Below are 18,295 nucleotides of genomic sequence, written 5' to 3'. Positions count from 1 at the left end.
GTATTTGGGTGACTTCTTGGAGGCCAAGTTGTTGTCTGCTCCCCACCCCCCAACTCTGCTGCGGTGCAGCCCCGCGCGCCTTCCCCTCTCTTGGCCTTTCCAGGCTTTCTGCCCCCGATCGCCCGGACTCGCCGCACCGTCGCTCGCCGCTGTCGTCAGGAGGTGGGTGAGGTGACGCAAAGAGCCCCCACGCCGCCCCAACCTGCCCACTCACCACCTCCGCGCGGCCAGCCGCTATCCTGCACCTTCCGCCATTTTCCCGCCTGCGAGGGTTGGCGGATCGCGCGTTGGCTCTCGGGCTTCGGAGTGCGGGTGCCCGGGGGAGGCGAGGGAGTGATTCGTGGTGACGAACGTGTGTACTGGGGTGTTGGCAGGTGCGAGACGTCGATATGGTGGTGGGGGATGGAGTGCGGGAACCGACGTTAGGCCGACGAGGGTTCAGTTCAGGGGTCTTAGGGGGATTAAGAGGTAAAAATTGTGTTGTCAGCGTGTCTCTAGGGTTTCTAGGTAGTATGCAGTTACAGGAAATCAGGTTTCACTTTTAATTGTTGTTGCAGGATGGAAGTAGTCTGTTTAGCAGACTTCATGTATCCTTTTTTTCCTAGCCAAGGGATTGACATGTAGGTTTACCGAGTGAGTGAAATATGCAAGGGCCTCAGTTGCTATCCTAATCGTAATGCCATTTCCCATTTTTACATAAATGGTTTTTAAGATGGAATAATCACCCTGTGTGAGCACTTTATCAAATACGCAGTTATCGAATCTGTTTGTCTTTTAAGTCTTGAGGAATGGGTTAAAAAAAAACAACAGTAAATAAAAATATATATGTTCTTGAAATGTTTGCCCAGGGAGCGAGAAAAGTTTGGAGAATACAGAATTTTCTGTTAGCTTTTAACCCTACGGAGAAGGGTGTGACGTCTTTGTTATTCAGTTTTTGTGGAGTAGTGCCTTGTGGGAGTGGTTGTATCTTCCCCGATGATTATTTCATTTTTTAAAAATGGAATCCCAGAAATGACTTTTGAGATTTTTTCCTCTTCTATGTCTGGAAGGTTTAAAACATAGGATAATGTGAAATAACCAGATTCAGGAGGAAAAATGTGTCTTTTATCGATATCCTTTTATATCTTAATTTGAGGTAATCTGTTGATAAATATTTATAAAGGCCCTATTGCTCTTTTTTCATTTAAGGGACCTAAGATGAACAATCAGTTCCAAATTAGTTAATAGGTCTGTGACTTCTTTATTTAGGTGACTATTTTTATTACATCAAGTACTTCAGATGTAGTAGTGTTTAGTAAATATTTGTTTCTTGATTGCCATGTAGACTAGTGATTTTACTATCTTAATTTATTTTGGTATATCTCGTCATTTCTAATACTTAACTGTTTTTGATGCAGGAAAAATGAATGGGAGGGCTGATTTTCGAGAGCCGAATGCAGAAGTTCCAAGACCAATTCCCCGTAATTATCAATATTAAATGTTTGTATTTAGAAGCACTTTCCATGTAGAAAAGCTCCCTGCCTTGAATAATAGCAACTGGACTGGCTGCTTGAGTATGTGACCAGTGCAGTCACACACACTTGGTTGAATGATGTGTTGCCATTTGAAGTTCTTCATAATTTGAACAGTGGTTCCATATTTTCATTTTGCACTGGACCACCACATTATGTAGCTAGTCCTGATTAGTAGATAATAGCACTAACTCCTGTTTGAAGGCACAGTTTGTTAAAAGTTTACAAGCCAGTTGTTTCATTACTTCGTTTAAAAAAAAGCGTGTTTTGTTAATGTCCAGACTAAATTAAATTTTTAGGCTTAGCTTTTCCATGAGCACTTTAACGTTTGCCAATTTTCCTTGGTACAAAGACATAGGGGCTGATTACATTCCAACCGAGGAAGAAAGAAGAGTCTTCGCAGAGTGCAATGATGAAAGCTTCTGGTTCAGATGTAAGTTAAATTTTCTAATCAATAAAATGTGACCTTTTTAAAAAAAAAAACAACACCTTTTTTATAATCTTTATTTGTTTTTGAGAGAGAGAGAGAGAGCACGCACACGATCAAGTGGGGGAAGAACAGAGAGAGAGGGAGACACAGAATCCAAAGCAGGCTCCAGGCTCCAAGAGGTCAGCACAGAGCCTGACATGGGGCTCAAACTCACAAACCGTCAGATCATGACCTGAGCTGAAGTTGGATGCTTAACTGACTGAGCCACCCAGGCGCCCCATGACTTTTTTTTAATGTTTATTTATTTTGAGAGAGAATGCGTGTGCACACACGAGTGTAGGGGGCAGAGAGAGAGAGAGAATTCCAAGCCCTTCTGTGCTGCCAGTGTAGAGCCAGGCGCCGGGTTCAATCTCATGAACCTGGAACCGAAATCAAGAGTTGGACACTTAACCAACTGAGCTACCTGGGCGACCCCAAAATTTGACTTTTAGTACCTGAAATTATTTTGACTTCATATGGAAAAAAATGGCATGCTTTTGGTATGGTATGATTATTGCTAAAAGAGGTTGATTAAGGAAAATGAATTGTGTATGTTTAAAGTAATAATGTTTAGAAAGTTTATTCAAAACTATGAGTTAATTCTGTTGGTGACAATAATAGCTAGCATTTACTGAGTGTACATGGATTATATAAAAACAACCCAGTAAGATTGATAACTATTACCCTCACCTTACAGATGAAGAAATTAAGATTTAGAGATGTTAAATGAATTACCCAGTGTTACACAGCTGATCAGTTGTTATGTCTGGACTTGAAGCCAGGTCTGTCTGAGACAGAAGCTTGTGATTTTAACTCTTAAGATTCCTAACTTACATGATAAAACCTAGTCAGTTTCCACTTTATCATTCTGAAATGCTGTCACACTACTAGCGGATTTTTGACTAGAGACCTTATCCGTGAGGATTTTGTTTTTTAAATACAGGGATTATACGGGGCGCCTGGGTGGCTCAGTCCGTTGGGTGGCGACTTTGGCTCAGGTCATGATGTCATGGTTTGTAGGTTCGAGCCCCGTGTCGGGCTCTGTGCTGACAGCTCAGAGCCTGGAGCCTGCTTCTGATTCTGTCTCCCTCCCTCTCTGCCCCTCCCCTACTTCAGTACTCTCTCTTTCTCAAATACAAACATTTAAAATAATAATAAATAAATAAATAAATACAGGGATTATGTTGAAAGCAACAAAACGGAGTCTTAACTTTGGAACAGAATCCTAGAGTTGCTTCATCTGGTCACTGAAGTCCTTTCAGATAAAGTAATTCTACCAAAAAAGTAGAAGGGAATTTTAGAAAGGGAGGTAACTTAAATAATTAAAGAAGATGTATATTTTCACCAGTTGGCCTGGCATTTAAATTTTATGAGATCTAGTCTTGTCCTAAAGTAGTTTTTGTTGTAATTGAGACAATGATAGCACATGAAACACTTACGGAAACATTAAGTACATGATGACTGTAGGAATTTTAAAAAATGACTGTAGGAATTTTAAAAAGGGATGAATTAATTGGAGTTGATTTAACTAAAAAAGGCCTTAGTAAACAAATGGGTCTTAACAACTAATAGGACTTGAGGTAAATGAAGAATGTTGGAGGAACATTTAGATGAAAGGAATAGTGAACAAAGGCAGAGTCTACAATAACTTGATCTCTGTTGGAGACTTGAGGTTGAACTGATTGGAATAGAGATCTTTTGCTGGGGATAGAAAATGAACATAATACCAGGAAGTTAAAGATTTGGTTCATTATATTCTTTCGGTTTTAGGGCCAAGGGGTTGGTTTGTAAGTTTTTTTAAATTATTTTTTTTATTTAATTTATGTTTTTAGTTTACATCCAAGTTAGTTAGCATATAGTGCAACAATGATTTCAGGAGCAGGTTCCTTAATGCCCCTTACCCATTTAGCCCATCCCCCTCCCACAACCCCTCCAGTAACCCTCTGTTTGTTCTCCATATTTAAGAGTCATCTTATGTTTTGTTCCCCTCCCTGTTTTTATATTATTTTTGCTTCTCTTCCCTTATGTTCATCTGGTTTGTAAATTTTTAAAAGGAAGATTAGGTACCAGGGTTGCAGGACAGGTTAGAAGGATAAGTTGTACTTTGTGAAATCTGTTACGAGCTTTTGAAATTGTATCAGACGTACGGTCAGTGAGGAGATGTCATTGATTGTGGTGTCATTTGGACTAGGGCAGGTGGGATGGCATTGGAAGATTTTTTAAGTTTATTTATTTATTTTGAGAGAGAGAGAGAAGGAGAATCCCAAGCAGTCTGCACTGTCAGCTTGGAGCCTGATGTGGGGCTCGAACTCCCAAGCTGAGATCATGACAAGTCGAAATCAGTAGTTGATGACCAAGCCACCCAGGTGCCCCCTGGAAGATTTTTTTTAAAGGATACATAACATGGTTTTTAAACAAACTGACAATAGGGTGTATTAACTTCAGATGTCCAAATTAGGAGACCAACTAATGATGGCATTACTGATTAAAAAGTAGTTTGAGAGAGTTCCTGTTGGAAGGAGGAAACATTTAGTTGCACTTTGATTTCCTGCTGTAACATTTGATTGTGGAAGATCTGTAAGCAACTAGAGAGAAGCAAAGGAGTATGTGAGAAATTAGGGTTTGAGGTGTGTTATATTAGCGAATTCAAGGAATTAAGTATAGAAATAAAAGAGTAAAACTGATAATAGTACCTGTCATGTAGTTAATATGTAGGAATGGTAGAATACATGATCAATTTGGGTAGTACCCATGGGTAAGGGAACAAGTGGTGGTAAAAGAATTAACAAAGACCAAGAAGATAATAGGAGCTCTCATAATCTTGTGCCTTTTGTCTTCAGTCTAATATTCAGAGACTTACAGAGCTTTCAAGCTAGAAAGAACCTGAGTAAGAATTAGATGATGATGCATCTGCAGATGAGAAGAATTGTTTTAGATTCATTGTCATCATGGATCAAAGACTTGTAAAAGGTTTTCACGGCTCATAGTTTGGGAATAATTTCTCTGGGAACATAATTGTACTCTGGCAACATATATTTTATCTTTGTAGATTGCATAGAGTAGATAAAGTGATCTGTTTTCAAGTCTGTTGTTGACACAGAATTAAGGAAAAGACCAGTCTGGTACATGGGGTTTTGAGATCATTGTAATGTTAGGCTCATGGCCACATGGCTACTACGGTGTCTAGATAGATTTCTGGATGATAAATTCATGTTCCTATACAAGTTTAACATTCTAAATAGCTCTGACAGCATTATGCTGAAAGTATTGAAGAACAGTGATCAATAGGCAGAGTACTCATATATGCCTGGCTGTTAAAAGTAGGGCATGTAGTGTATGAATAATAGAAGCCTCAGTAATTAATTCTGTGTATTAAAACAGATTAATCACAGGGTGCCTGGCCAGCTCTGTTGGTAGATAGAACATGTGACTCTTGATCTCAGGGTTTTGAGTTTGAGCCCCATGTTGGGTGTAGAGACTACTTAAAAATAAAATCTTAAAAAAAAAAACCCAGTAATCACAAGTTAGAAAGCATGTAATAAGGAGAGGCTAAAACCCAGCTCATTAGTTATATACCATATATGAGTTACTGGGAAATTACTGAATAATTTATATGAGTACATTAATAATGATTATTTTTAAAACAGAGATAGGCTAGGTGTTGCATATTGTAATAACATCAAATATAGAAAACAGAACCTTGGCTGTAGCCACAGATGATAGGCAGTTCAGTGTACAATTACCAGGAGAACTAACAGTCATGCATCAGGGAGTTTTGTACATTAACATTTGTATCTTCATATAAGGACGTGTGTGTTTAACATATGTTAAATATGCAATATGTGATGTTGTTAACATATAAATGAATTCATGGAATCCATGTTACTTTGGGGAGTATCATCTTATGTCCAGTGATTTTTAAAAAAAGGTGTGATGAAAATAGGAATGGGTAGAAAAAGTACTTACTAAGGTAATTTTTACATAATTTTTAGATCAATTAAATATATTCATCTTGGTTTAAAATTAGATTTGGTCTAGGGGTCATTTTAAAGTATAGCTGTGAAGGGATCTTACTTCTAGTTGCTTGACATTGTGGCCCTATGCACTAACAAAAAAATGGCTATACCCCTGCCCAAACATACAGGTAATGAAAGAATATACATAAGAGGGTCAGTTTAGTGTGTATTACATGTTATAGTAGTTCTAAGTCTCTATTATTGAAAAGATGTATGAATTCATACTGGTTTTATGCATCATTTATGGATTTTGTGGATCATATACATGTGTTCTACTGGTTTTTTAATGAAACAGTATAGTGAATGATGAGTATAGACTTTGGTCCCTTGTCTGGATCCAAATCCCAGCCCCATCATTTATTTATTAGCTATGAGATTTTGGGCAAGTACCTGATGCCTGTATGCCTCAGTTTCCTTATCTGTGAAATGGAAATAACAACTAATTTCATGGGATTATTATGGGGATTAATTCAATTTATTTTGTAGGTGTTTTCTTTATTAAATAGTTAATGTTACTGTGATTAATGAAATAAAAGGTTCAGTTGGGTACTATTATGAATTTAGTGTGGCATTTTGCTATTGTAAGAGGAGAATAGTTTAAGGAATTTTAGGAGTCCTTGTATTGGATATGGTTGGGACTGTGGTCATAATGCAAAATAGCTTTCAGTCAGCAGTATTATTCATTTGCCAAAAGAAACAGATTATTATTATTTTTTAATGTTTAATTTTGAGAGAGAGCGTGTGTACAAGGGAGGGTCAGAGAGAAAGGGGGACAGGATCCGAAGCTGGCTCTGTGCTGACGGCAGCTGACAGCAGTAAGCCTGATGTGAGGCTTCAGCTCACAAACCTTGTGAGTTCATGACCTGAGCCAGTCAGGTGCCACTTGACACAATAGAGCAAATAGAGTAAATAGAGTTGCGGGAGTTGAGGGAACCATAGCCCAAGGGCCAGATCTTGAAATAGGAGTCATGTACCACAGTGGAATAAGGCCATGGACCAGGGAGCCAAGAGACTTGGGTTTTAGTTTCAGCTCTACCACAAACTACCTATCTGTGTTGCTTTGGGCACATGACTTTTTCTGAGTATCCCTTTACTCCAGTTAAAGACTAGAAATCTCTGAAGTCTGTTTCAGTTTACCGTTCCCTTTTACTGTGATAGAATACGTGAATTAGACCTTAATTCTTTTTTTTTTTTAATTTTTTGAATTATTTTTGAGACAGAGAGAGAGACACTGAGCGTGAGTGGGGGAGGGGCAGAGACCGTGAGACATAGAGTCCAAAGCAGGTTCCAGGCTCCGAGCTGTCAGCACAGAGCCCAATGTGGGGCTCAAATTTGTGAACCACAAGATCATGACCTGGGCCAAAGTCAGACGCTCAACCAACTGAGCCCCCTAGGTGCCCCTCTTTTTTTTTTTTTTGTTTTAAGTTTATTTATTTTGAGAGAGGGAGAGTGTGAGTTTGCACTAGTAGGGGAGGGACAGAGAGAGAGGGAGAGAGAATCCCAAGCAGCTTCCAAGCTGCCAGTGCAGAGCCCAACATCGGGCTTGATCTCACCAATGATGTGAAATCGAGTCAGACTCTTAACCCACTGAGCCACACAGGCGCTCCAGAGAGACCCTAGTTCTAAACCGTTATCCTTTATAACATTAAAAGAAGTTAAGAGATTTATGCAAAGACATAGTGGTGAATGGCAAAACTAGTACTAGAATCTTTTGTTTTTGTTTTTTTTAACGTTTATTTAGTTTTGAGAGAGACAGAGCACGAGACGGGGAGGGGCAGAGAGAGAATGAGACACAGAATCCTAAGCAGGCTCCAGGCTCTGAGCTGTCAGCACAGAGTCCATCGTGGGGCTTGAACTCACAAAGTGTGGGATCATGACCTGAACCGAAGTTGGACGCTTAGCCGACTAAGCCACCCAGGCGCCCCAGTACTAGAATCTTCTTAACCAAACTTACTCTTTGCATTATACCATGTTGGCCTAAGGACAGTGAAATGGGGATAGCATTGTCCTTTGTAGAGACGGCCAACTGACTCAACACTTTTTATTCTTGTATGATTCTTGAATCCTTCATGTTGCAATTCTTGAATCAAGCTGAAGGAAAAGAATGATTATAAATTGTACTGATGCTATAATTAAAACGGACTTATCTTTCAAAAAACTTTAAATGAAAATACCTGAAGGTATTTTAATGAATCTTAAAGCATTTTTCTAGCAAAGGTGAAATCCATTTGTAAGTAGTAGACTAGGGATTCAAACCTTAGGGTTCCTGCAGATTGTTTCTGATGGCAAAGCTAATGCCCTCTTCTAACTTTATGGATTTTGATCATGCAATCTCTAATAATTTGAACATCTTAATTACCTTAGTTCTTAAATTGTTCATGTATTCTAGATCAGAGTTGAACAAACCATAGCCTAAAAGGGCCAAATCTGTTTTTGTATGGCTCTGGGCTGAGAATAGTTTTTATGTGTTTAGTTTTAAATAGTTGAAAAAAAAGAAAAGAATATTTTGTTACATGTGAAAATTACATGAAATTTATGTTTTTGCATCCATAAATAATGTTTTAGTGGACTACATCTGTGTTCATTTGTTTAGTATTGTTTTGGTGCTTTTGCTTTAAAAGTTGAGTAGATGGGACAGAGAGACCTGGGGCCCACAAAACCTAAAATATTTACCTCTAGCTCTTTACAGAATGTTTCCCAGCCCCTGGTCTGGAACTGTGTTGTTCAAGGTAGCAGCCACATGTAGCTATTTAAATTTAAAATAACAGAAAGGATACAAGGCAAAATCAACAAAAGGAAAGGAATATGGGGTGAACTCCAGAGGAGACCAGGGGTACCAGGGCAAGGCTTCCAAGGCTCCTCTGATAGTGGAGTCACACACTAAAGGGCATGTAAGTTTCTCCAGCTAGGAGTTGGGATAACACGAATAAAGTGTTACCTGTCGAGGAATCTCAATAGACTCAGTGCCTGGGGTTTTTACTGGGGGCTGGTCACACACCCACACCCTCAGTCTAGAAGGTACCAAAATTCCAGAGTCTCCTAAGGAAAGCAAGTGTATTTGCATTAGCAGTTTAGGTGCAGTGAGCCACTTACCATTCAGGTAAAGTTTTAGATCACTCACAGGGAACTGTTTACCAGTTAGATGCCCACGTATCAGCCAAGGACCTTATAAGGAGGTCTTCTTAAGAGTATCAGTCTCAGGGCGCCTGGGTGGCTCCCGTTGGTTAAGTGTCCGACTGCTCACGTCATGATCTCGAGGTTCATGAGTTCCAGCCCCACATGTGGCTCTGTGCTGACCACTTGGAGCCTGCTTCAGTTTCTATGTCTCCCTTTCTTTCTGCCCCTCCCCAGCTCACACTGTCACTCTCTCAAAAATCAATAAAACATAAAAAACATTTTTTTAATAAATACATAAATGAAAAAGGATAGTCTCAGGGTTCCTATTTTAAACCTTTTCCGCACACTAACTGGAAAACATGGATACAGGCTATTGCCATCATCACAGAAAATTCTGTTGGGTAGTGCTGGTGTTGAAAACAGTGATTTTTAAATTATGAGCGCCTTTGAGATTCTAATGGAGAGCTTTGGATTTTTCAGCCTGGATTCATACGCGTATATATACATATATACTTTTTTTTTAATGTAGTTGACACTAATATTTTGTAATATATAATATTTCATGTAGTTTTAAGGAATTCACTGGTTTAGAAGAAAAATCTATGCTTGTTCTTGCCTCAGCCACAGTATAATTGTAGACAAATAACATTTTGTGTTTTGGTTCATGCAGCGTACTTTAGAACTTGAAAGATTGAGGTCTGGTATGAGAGACAGACTATTAGAATCTGGAACCTGCCATTGAAGTAGCTGTATGGCCTTGAGCAAATTACTTAACATCGCTAAGCTTCAGTTTCCATATCTTTAAAAGGTGGTAATAAAAAGTACTGTACGTTACAGAGATAGTGAAAAGTAAGTGAGAAAATGTACGTAAGGTGCTTAGCACGGTCCATGGAGTTGAGTAATTATTCAGTAGTGGCTCTTATTTGTAATAATACTTCTTGCCTCTTGTTAATGTATTCCTTCTTACCGAATGCAGAGTTTTTAGTCACTATTTACTGTGTTGTCTTAATTGATACTAATGAATGGTTCTTTTAAAGCCAAATCTAGATGGTTGTTGAATTATATTGTTTAATGCTTTGTAATATTTTCTTAAACTTAAAATGTTTCTTTTATGTTTTTGTTGACTATGTATAATACAACTTTTAAAAATGGAAAAATCTTTTTTTATTTTTATTTTATTTTATTTTATTTTTTTATTTTTTATTTTTTTAAAGTCAGTGCTTAGTCTCAGCACCTCTTTTTTTTTTTTTAATTTTTTTTCCAACGTTTTTTATTTATTTTTGGGACAGAGAGACAGAGCATGAACAGGGGAGGGGCAGAGAGAGAGGGAGACACAGAATCGGAAACAGGCTCCAGGCTCCGAGCCATCAGCCCAGAGCCTGACGCGGGGCTCGAACTCCCGGACCGCGAGATCGTGACCTGGCTGAAGTCGGACGCTTAACCGACTGCGCCACCCAGGCGCCCCATGAAAAATCTTTTTTTAAAGATCTTAATTGTGCAACATACTTCCTAGATGGTTTTAGTGATACACATTTTTCCTAATGAACTCGGACAAAATCTGTTTTGTTGATGTTGACAAGTTCTTTTTTCTCTTCTAGCTGTGCCTTTGGCTGCAACAAGTATGTTGATTACTCAAGGATTAATTAGTAAAGGTAAATATTTAAACTTCAAATTTACTTAGCATTTTGGATATCATTATGTTTTTTAAAATGTTATTTTCCTCATTTTTAGATAAAGTGTAATGTATTAAACATGATCACTGATACACTTCTCAGGAGAGTTATGTCTCTGTGGACCCACAGACTCAGATGTCTTGATTTGAAAATTTGATGTCTTCCTTTGCTGTAGCAACATTAACAATCTACAAGAGCGAAAAGTAACTAAAAACCTGAAGAAGGTTTGCAAACAGCTAGAGAGACAAACCTGGTCTGGGAAAGGCCATCGACATCACTGTCACCTAGGATCTTGTTAGAAATGCAAATTCAGGGGCGCCTGGGTGGCTCAGTCGGTTGAGTGTCCAACTTTAGCTCAGGTCATGATCTTGCAGTCTGTGAGTTTGAGCCCCGCATCGGGCTGTGTGCTGACAGCTCAGAGCCTGGAGCCTGCTTCAGATTCTCTGTCTCCCTCTGCCTCTACCCCTGCCCTGCTTGTGCTCTGTCTCTCTCTCTCAAAAAATAAACATAAAAAGAAATTTTTTTTTAAAGAAATGCAAGTTCATGGGCCCTATCCCAGACCTCCTTAATCAGAATCTCAAGGTAGAGCCCAGGTATCTGTGTTTTAACAAACTTCAGGTGACTCTTCTACACTGTCTTAAAGATCAGTGGCTCCCTAGCTCCTTGAACCAGAGCTTTGTCTTATAGTATGGAGAGGTGGGGGGACACTTTTTGTCCCAGATTCTCTTGGTGTGAATATTACGGTGCATTCATGTGTGGGTATTGAGTGTAATTTTTAAGTCTTTCAGTATCCACATGTTAAAATTAGATGGTTATTACATTTATTTTGTGAACTATATATCCTTGGAATGAGGTGTCCCAGAACAGGGTGGAAACTCTTGGAGCTTTTGAGCCTCAGTAGAGTAGGAGACTGGAGAGCTTGAAGGTTAAGGCAGAAGTGGTAGTGGTTAGGAGAATCAGATTGTACTTCCTCATTTAGACAGACCTTCTAGCTTTAACAATAAAATCTCACCCCTGCTGTTTCGTTTGTTTGTTTGTTTGCACCTGCTTGGCTTGGTATATGTGCTGCTGAAGCCAACACCCTGCTTGACTTAGAAATGCCTTGCTCCTATACATAACTAATCCTACACATAACTAATGATACAGCTAACTGAAGCAGAAATTCCCTTGTTTTAGTTGCAGATATTTCATGATAGAACTGCTTCTGGATATGGTGAATCCCACTGAAACTGTTATAACCTGTAACTTAGGAGGCACATTTTTCTTACAGCTAAAATCTTCCTGGATTCTTAGTCACCATTTGGTGATTCATTATTTGACTTGTCATCAGTCGCAGTTTGTGCCTCTGTGGTTTCATTTGCAAAAGTCATACCATAATCAAGAGTATTGTTCCAGAATCTGCCTCTGTAATTGTCCTTAATGTCTGAGCCTGGAGCCTTACAGTAGAATTCCATTATCCATTTTTTAGAAAGATTGAATTGCTGAAAATGATTTAACTTAGTTTATGGAATCATGTTTATTATATAATATGTGTAATAACTGTCAGTTTGTTGTTACTCTTAGGGTTTTGATAATTTGGAATAAAAAATATAAAAAACAACATTGAATGATATATTACTCAGGTAACTTTCCCAGGATTAAGATGTTTTATTATTGTTGTATTAAAGATTTGTTTTGGGTGCAGTATTCTAATAAAAAAGTCAGTCTCAAAGAAAGAGATTGGAGGGTGCCTAGGTGGCTCAGTCGATTGAGTGCCCAACTTCCACTCCATTCATGATCTCACAGTTCATGAGTTCGAGCCCCATGTTGGGCTCTCTGCTGTCAGCACAGAGTTTGCCTCAGATCCTCATCTCCCTGTCTCTCAGCACCTCCCCTGCTTGCGCTCGCTCTCTCAAAAATAAATAAGCATTAATAAATAAATTATTTAAAAGAAAAGAAAGAAATTGGAAAAGACTTTAGGAAGAGAATCCAAAATCCATCAAGACATTTTGCATTCAATCAAAATACCTAACGTTTTGTATATGCTTTCATCCACAGTGTCATACTCCACATAGTCTTAGCTGCTCCATCACTACTCAGTCTCTTTCTATGAAAACATTTAAACATGTCCAGATCTGTTTTAACGTGAGAACACGAAAAAGAAAAACCTTTCCTCCTGTCCCTTTCCAACTCTTCCCAGCTGTCTCGCATTTGAAGCCAGACTTCATGAAGGAGCACTTCACTTTTAACTTCTTTTAACCCATTGCAAAACCCATGTGTCAAAAAATTCTGCATATGTTCCAACATTTACCAAAACTTTTAAGTTTATTTATTTTGGAAGAGAGAGAGAATCCCAAGCAGCCTCCATGCTGTCAGCACAGAGCCCAGCGTGGGGCCCAGTCCAAGAGCCGAGAGATCATGACCTGAGCCAAAATCAAGAGTTGGACACTTAACCAACCGAGCCACCCAGGTGCCCCTGACATTTACCAAAACTTTAAACCGTTACCAATACAACCTCCTTGTTACTTAAATTCCATGGGCAGTTTCTGTTCTTGTTGGTTATAGGACTTTAACCAGTCTTTGAAACATTCTCTCCCCTAGGCTTCTGTGACAGCATATTCTGATTTTTCTCCTGCCTGTGGCACCTCCTCCATTTTTTCATGGTTTTTGGGTGTCTGATCTATACTATACACTGTTTTTAGTAGCTAGCACTAAAAGACCAAAATCTATGACCTGTTGGTACTTAATATTCTAGTGTGGGTTTTCATCCTCCACCTGTGTTCTTCAGAATTCTGCTTTGACTTTCAGTCTTCAGTCCGTATACACACTGTTAACCCGGTAATAACTGGGCTTCAGAGACCATGTATTGCTCTAAATCCCCATGATTATCCCTAGCCTAGACACCTGCTCCAGAACCATATTCTGCGTATCTTTACATGGATGGACCTCCTCACAGGTTCCTCACACTGACATATTGCATCCCAAACTGAGTTCATTTCCGCCCCCCCCACCCCCCCCCCCCTGAAAACCAGTTTCTCTATTTTCTCCATGTCTGAATGGTATCACTCTTCAGGACACTGAGACATTATCCTTAACTTCTACCTCTTATTAGAATAAATGTCCATTCTAGTCCAGCTCTTAAATATCTTTGTGAACTGTTCACCTCCATCTGCACAGCCGCTATAATTAATGCCACCATCTGTTGTCAAGAGTGTTGAATTAACCTTCGACAAGTCTATTTGCCTCTATTCCTGCTACTTCCCTTTAGGAAACAGACTGTCTCTGGCATTGACCACTGGGCACGGTGCATGTAGTAGATACTCAGATATTTGAGTGGATAAGTAAGACCACGCTGTATTGCCTTCATTCTCTCTCTAGACTGTAAAAACTCTGTGAGGTGGTAAAGAGAGCATCTTGTTCCTTGTTCTGTTCCTACTTCCTAGTACATAGTGTCTGTTGTAAGCGGTATGTAACTATTTGGTGACAGAATGAAGGAACAACTCTTTTGTATGAAAGTGGGTATTGTTACCATCTTCCTTTTTCTCCTTATCTCACTTGTGTAACTGAGGCTGATAGCATAATTTAGTTCTGTTTTTATACTTTGTATATGTGAAATTATACAAGTAAGTACTCTTTTGTACACTTTTTTTCAGTGTTCTGAGATTCGTTCAGTGGTATATCGGAACTGGCTTATACCACCTCCAGAGAGCTGGTTGTTAAATTTTTAAGAACTTGGCAAGCCAATTTTTAAACTGTTGATAGCTGACATTGGTCATGGTGCAAGTATTTATTCCACGGCAGCTGATCATTACAAATCAGGACTGGTTATTTGGAGAGCTGGTTTTCCAGCACATCGCTAGATTCACCCACATTGTTGCATGTAATTGTAGATTATATATTCTTGTTGCCATGTAGTTTTCTGCTGTGTAAATACACTACAGCAGCTTATCCATCTTGTACAGTGGCAGTTGGGTAGTTCACAGTTTTGACTATTACAAATAGTTCTCTTATGAATACAGACAGCATCTTTTGGTAGACATTTTGCTGGGTCGTAGATTATGTATATATTTAGCTTTGGTAGATAACTGCCAAACTTTCTAGATTGTTTAGACCTATTTACACTCTCACGCCAATTTATTAGTAGAGTTTTATTTGTGTCACATTACCACCAACACTTCCTATTTCCAGAATTCTGGCCATTGTGGTGAGTGAATAGTGATACTGATTGCATTGTGGTTTTAATTTGCATCTCTGATGACAAATGAAGTTGAGGACCTTTTCTTTTGTTTATAGCTCACTTGAATATATTCTTTTTTTGTGAAGTGTCTGTTCAAGTCTATTGTCCATTTTTCCATTGCGTTTTCTTTTTCTGTTGGTTTTGTGAGAGTTCTCTGTATGTTCTGAAAGTGAGTCTTGTCAGATACATGTATTGTGATATTATTTTTTTCCCACTGATTAACTAGTTCTCAATATGATTGAGTCTAATTTATCATATTTTTTTATGATGAGGGTTTTTTGTGCTCTGAGATCTTTGGCTATTAAAAGGACATGAAGAGGGCCGCCTGGGTGGCTTGGTCGGTTAAGTGTCTGACTTCGGCTCAGGTCATGATCTCATGGTCCGTGAGTTCGAGCCCCGCGTCGGGCTCTGTGCTGACAGCTCAGAGCCTGGAGCCTGTTTCAGATTCTGTGTCTCCCTCTCTCTCTGCTCCTCCCCTGTTCATGCTCTGTCTCTCTCTGTCTCAAAAATAAACGTTAAAAAAATAAAAATAAAAAAAATAAATAAAAGGACATGAAGAATCTCTTATGCTTTTTTTCTATAAGCTTTATTTTTTTCCCACTTAAATTTTCAAGTATCTGGAATTGTTTTTGAATACAGGCATATCTTGTTTTATTGTGCTTTGCTTTATGGCACTTCACATATTTTACACTCTTTACAAATCTCTAAGGTTTGTGGCAACCCTGCTCTGAACAAGTCTTAGCACCATTTTTTCAACAGCATTTGCTCACTTTGTGTCTCTGACATTTTGGCAGTTCTCACAATATTTCAGATGTTCTCCTTATTGTATTTGTTGTAGTGATCTGTGATCAGTGATTACAACTCTAAAAGCTCAGACGATGGTTAGCATTTCTTAGCAATAAAGTATTTTATTTTTTAGACATAATGCTGTTGTACACTTAAGATTACAGGGGCGCCTGGGTGTCTCAGTTGGTTGAGTGTTTGACTTCAGGTCAGGTCATGATCTCTTGGTTTTTGAGTTCGAGCTCTGCGTTGGGCTCTGTGCTGACAGCTGAGAGCCTAGAGCCTGTTTCAGAGTCTGTGTCTCCCCCTCTTTCTGCCCCTCCCCCATTCATGCTGTCTCTCTCAAAAATAAATAAAACATTAAAAAAAAGATTACAGTATAGCATAAATGTTTTTATATGCACTGGGAAACAAAAAAAAAAATCATTTGACTTGCTTTTTTGCTTTTCTCGCTTTATCATGGTGCTCTTGAACTGAACCTTCAGTATTTCTGAGGTATGCCTATGTTGTATGAGGTGGGATCAAGGTACATTTTACCCCCTTATGTTTATGAAGGTGACTCGGCACCATATTTTGAAAGAACTTTTTCACTGCGTGCAGTGTTGCCTTTTTCATAAGTGACTATGTGTGGACCTGTTTCTGGACTCTCTTCTGGTTTTGGTCGGTTTATCTGTTCTTGCGCTTAGGACAGTCTTAATTACTCTAGCTTTATCATAGATCTCGATATTTGTTGGTAGTCCGTTTTCCATTTTTTTGTTGTTTTTCAATATTGCCTTGTTCTTGTATTTCCACATGATTTTTAGAATAAGTTTTTCAACTTCTGGGAACACTGTCTTTGATTTTTAATCGGGATTGCATTGAATTTATGGAGAATTGCCATATTTACAGTATTTGGTCTTTCATTTCATGGACATGGTATGTTCCTCCCTGTAGCTTTCATTTCTATCCGTAAGTTTTGTAGTTTGCAGGGTACAAATCTTTGAAATTTTCATTAGATTACTCCTGGATCTTTGATTGTTTTTGTATCTTTCAAAAAGTGTGGTTCGTTTGTTTGTCTTTAGTATATAGAAATGATACATATATTTTTTTGTGTATGGACTTTGTTTCAAGTGATCTTGCTAATTAATTCACCTGTGCTAATAGATTATAGAGTCATTTGGATTTCATTTTTCTCTTAATGTTGGATTTACTTGGTTTTCTCTCTCTTTTAAAAAAAGGTTTATTTAATTTTGAGAGCGAGAACTAGTGGGGGAGAGGCAGAGTGAGGAGACAGAATCCCAGGCAGGCTCTGTCTGCACTGTCAGTGCAGAGCCAGATGCAGGGCTTGAACTCAAAAACTGAGATCCTGATCTGGGCTGAATGAGTCCAGCGCTTAACCGACTGAGCACCGAGGCGCTTTGGTTTTCTGTTTTAAGTAGTTATATCTTTTTTTTTTTTAAACGTTTATTTATTTTTGAGACAGAGAGAGACAGAGCATGAACGGGGGAGGGTCAGAGAGAGGGAGACACAGAATCTGAAACAGGCTCCATGCTCTGTGCTGTCAATACAGAGCCGGACGCGGGGTTCGAACTCACGGACCGCGAGATCATGACCTGAGCCGAAGTCGGCCGCTTAACCGACTGAGCCACCCAGGCGCCCGGTAGTTATAGTCTTAGACCTCTCTGGGGTTATGGAGAGAGCTAATGTTGTCAGGTAGTATTTAAAGGTAGTCCATACTGATCTTTCCTTTTATCTTTGTGGGTTGCCCAAAGCTGCTGAGAAATAGATCTGTCTTTATACTGCAATTCCAAATTTATTATTTTGTCTCACATTAGAAGAGATGAAGATTATGATTCACAGAAATAGTTTGCTTATTTGTGTCATTTTCTTACATTTAGCATAAACATTGGCATAAACCTTTTTATTTTAATAGAAAATGAAATATTCTAATTATGTAAATGTGTCTATCTCCAATAGTGTTACTCAGGAATATCTACCCTTTTATCTTCAGGAATCCTTTCAAGTCACCCCAGATATGGGTCCATCCCTAAACTTCTATGTAAGTATGAATAACCCTAGTTTTCCTTTCTAAGTAAAATAAGTAGTTTTTACCAAATGTTTTGTCTCATCTAACTCCTAGCCATTATTTGGTGTATTTGTTTTGACTAATTTGTTTAAGCTTTTCATTAAACAGACTGACTACCTGGGCATTAAGGATCACAAGTTACTAATAGGAGGAATTTTTTTCTTTTTTTTTTTTTAATTTTTTTTTTTCAACGTTTATTTATTTTTGGGACAGAGAGAAACAGAGCATGAACGGGTGAGGGGCAGAGAGAGAGGGAGACACAGAATGGGAAACAGGCTCCAGGCTCTGAGCCATCAGCCCAGAGCCTGACGCGGGGCTCGAACTCACGGACCGCGAGATCGTGACCTGGCTGAAGTCGGACGCTTAACCGACTGCGCCACCCAGGCGCCCTGGAATTTTTTTCTTTATAATAAAACTATTCCTCTTAAGTGATGTGTAAGGAGAC

The 18,295-nt window shown here is 38.9% G+C and overlaps 1 protein-coding gene across 5 annotated transcripts in view; it reads left to right on the top strand.

Moving 5' to 3' along the window:
- The window catches only part of OCIAD1 (OCIA domain containing 1), a 28,152-nt gene continuing 9,857 nt past the window's right edge, over positions 1–18,295 (top strand). For 3 of the 5 annotated variants that reach the window (XM_030313890.1, XM_030313891.1, XM_030313892.1), the window contains exons 1-5: positions 80–162; positions 1,398–1,460; positions 1,864–1,944; positions 10,712–10,765; positions 17,776–17,823. In XM_030313890.1, coding sequence (XP_030169750.1) covers positions 1,403–1,460; positions 1,864–1,944; positions 10,712–10,765; positions 17,776–17,823 — 241 coding nt within the window. In that variant the 5' untranslated portion in view covers positions 80–162; positions 1,398–1,402. Of the gene's footprint in view, positions 163–233; positions 375–1,397; positions 1,461–1,863; positions 1,945–10,711; positions 10,766–17,775; positions 17,824–18,295 lie in introns of those variants that run through there. The other 2 variants (XM_030313893.1, XM_030313889.1) reach the window with 2 other exon arrangements.

The sequence above is a fragment of the Lynx canadensis genome, chromosome B1 (genome assembly GCF_007474595.2).
Source record: "Lynx canadensis isolate LIC74 chromosome B1, mLynCan4.pri.v2, whole genome shotgun sequence".
Taxonomy (NCBI): domain Eukaryota; kingdom Metazoa; phylum Chordata; class Mammalia; order Carnivora; family Felidae; genus Lynx; species Lynx canadensis.
The sequence above is the reverse complement of the archived record's forward strand: the minus strand, read 5'-3'. Positions and strand labels throughout refer to the sequence as shown.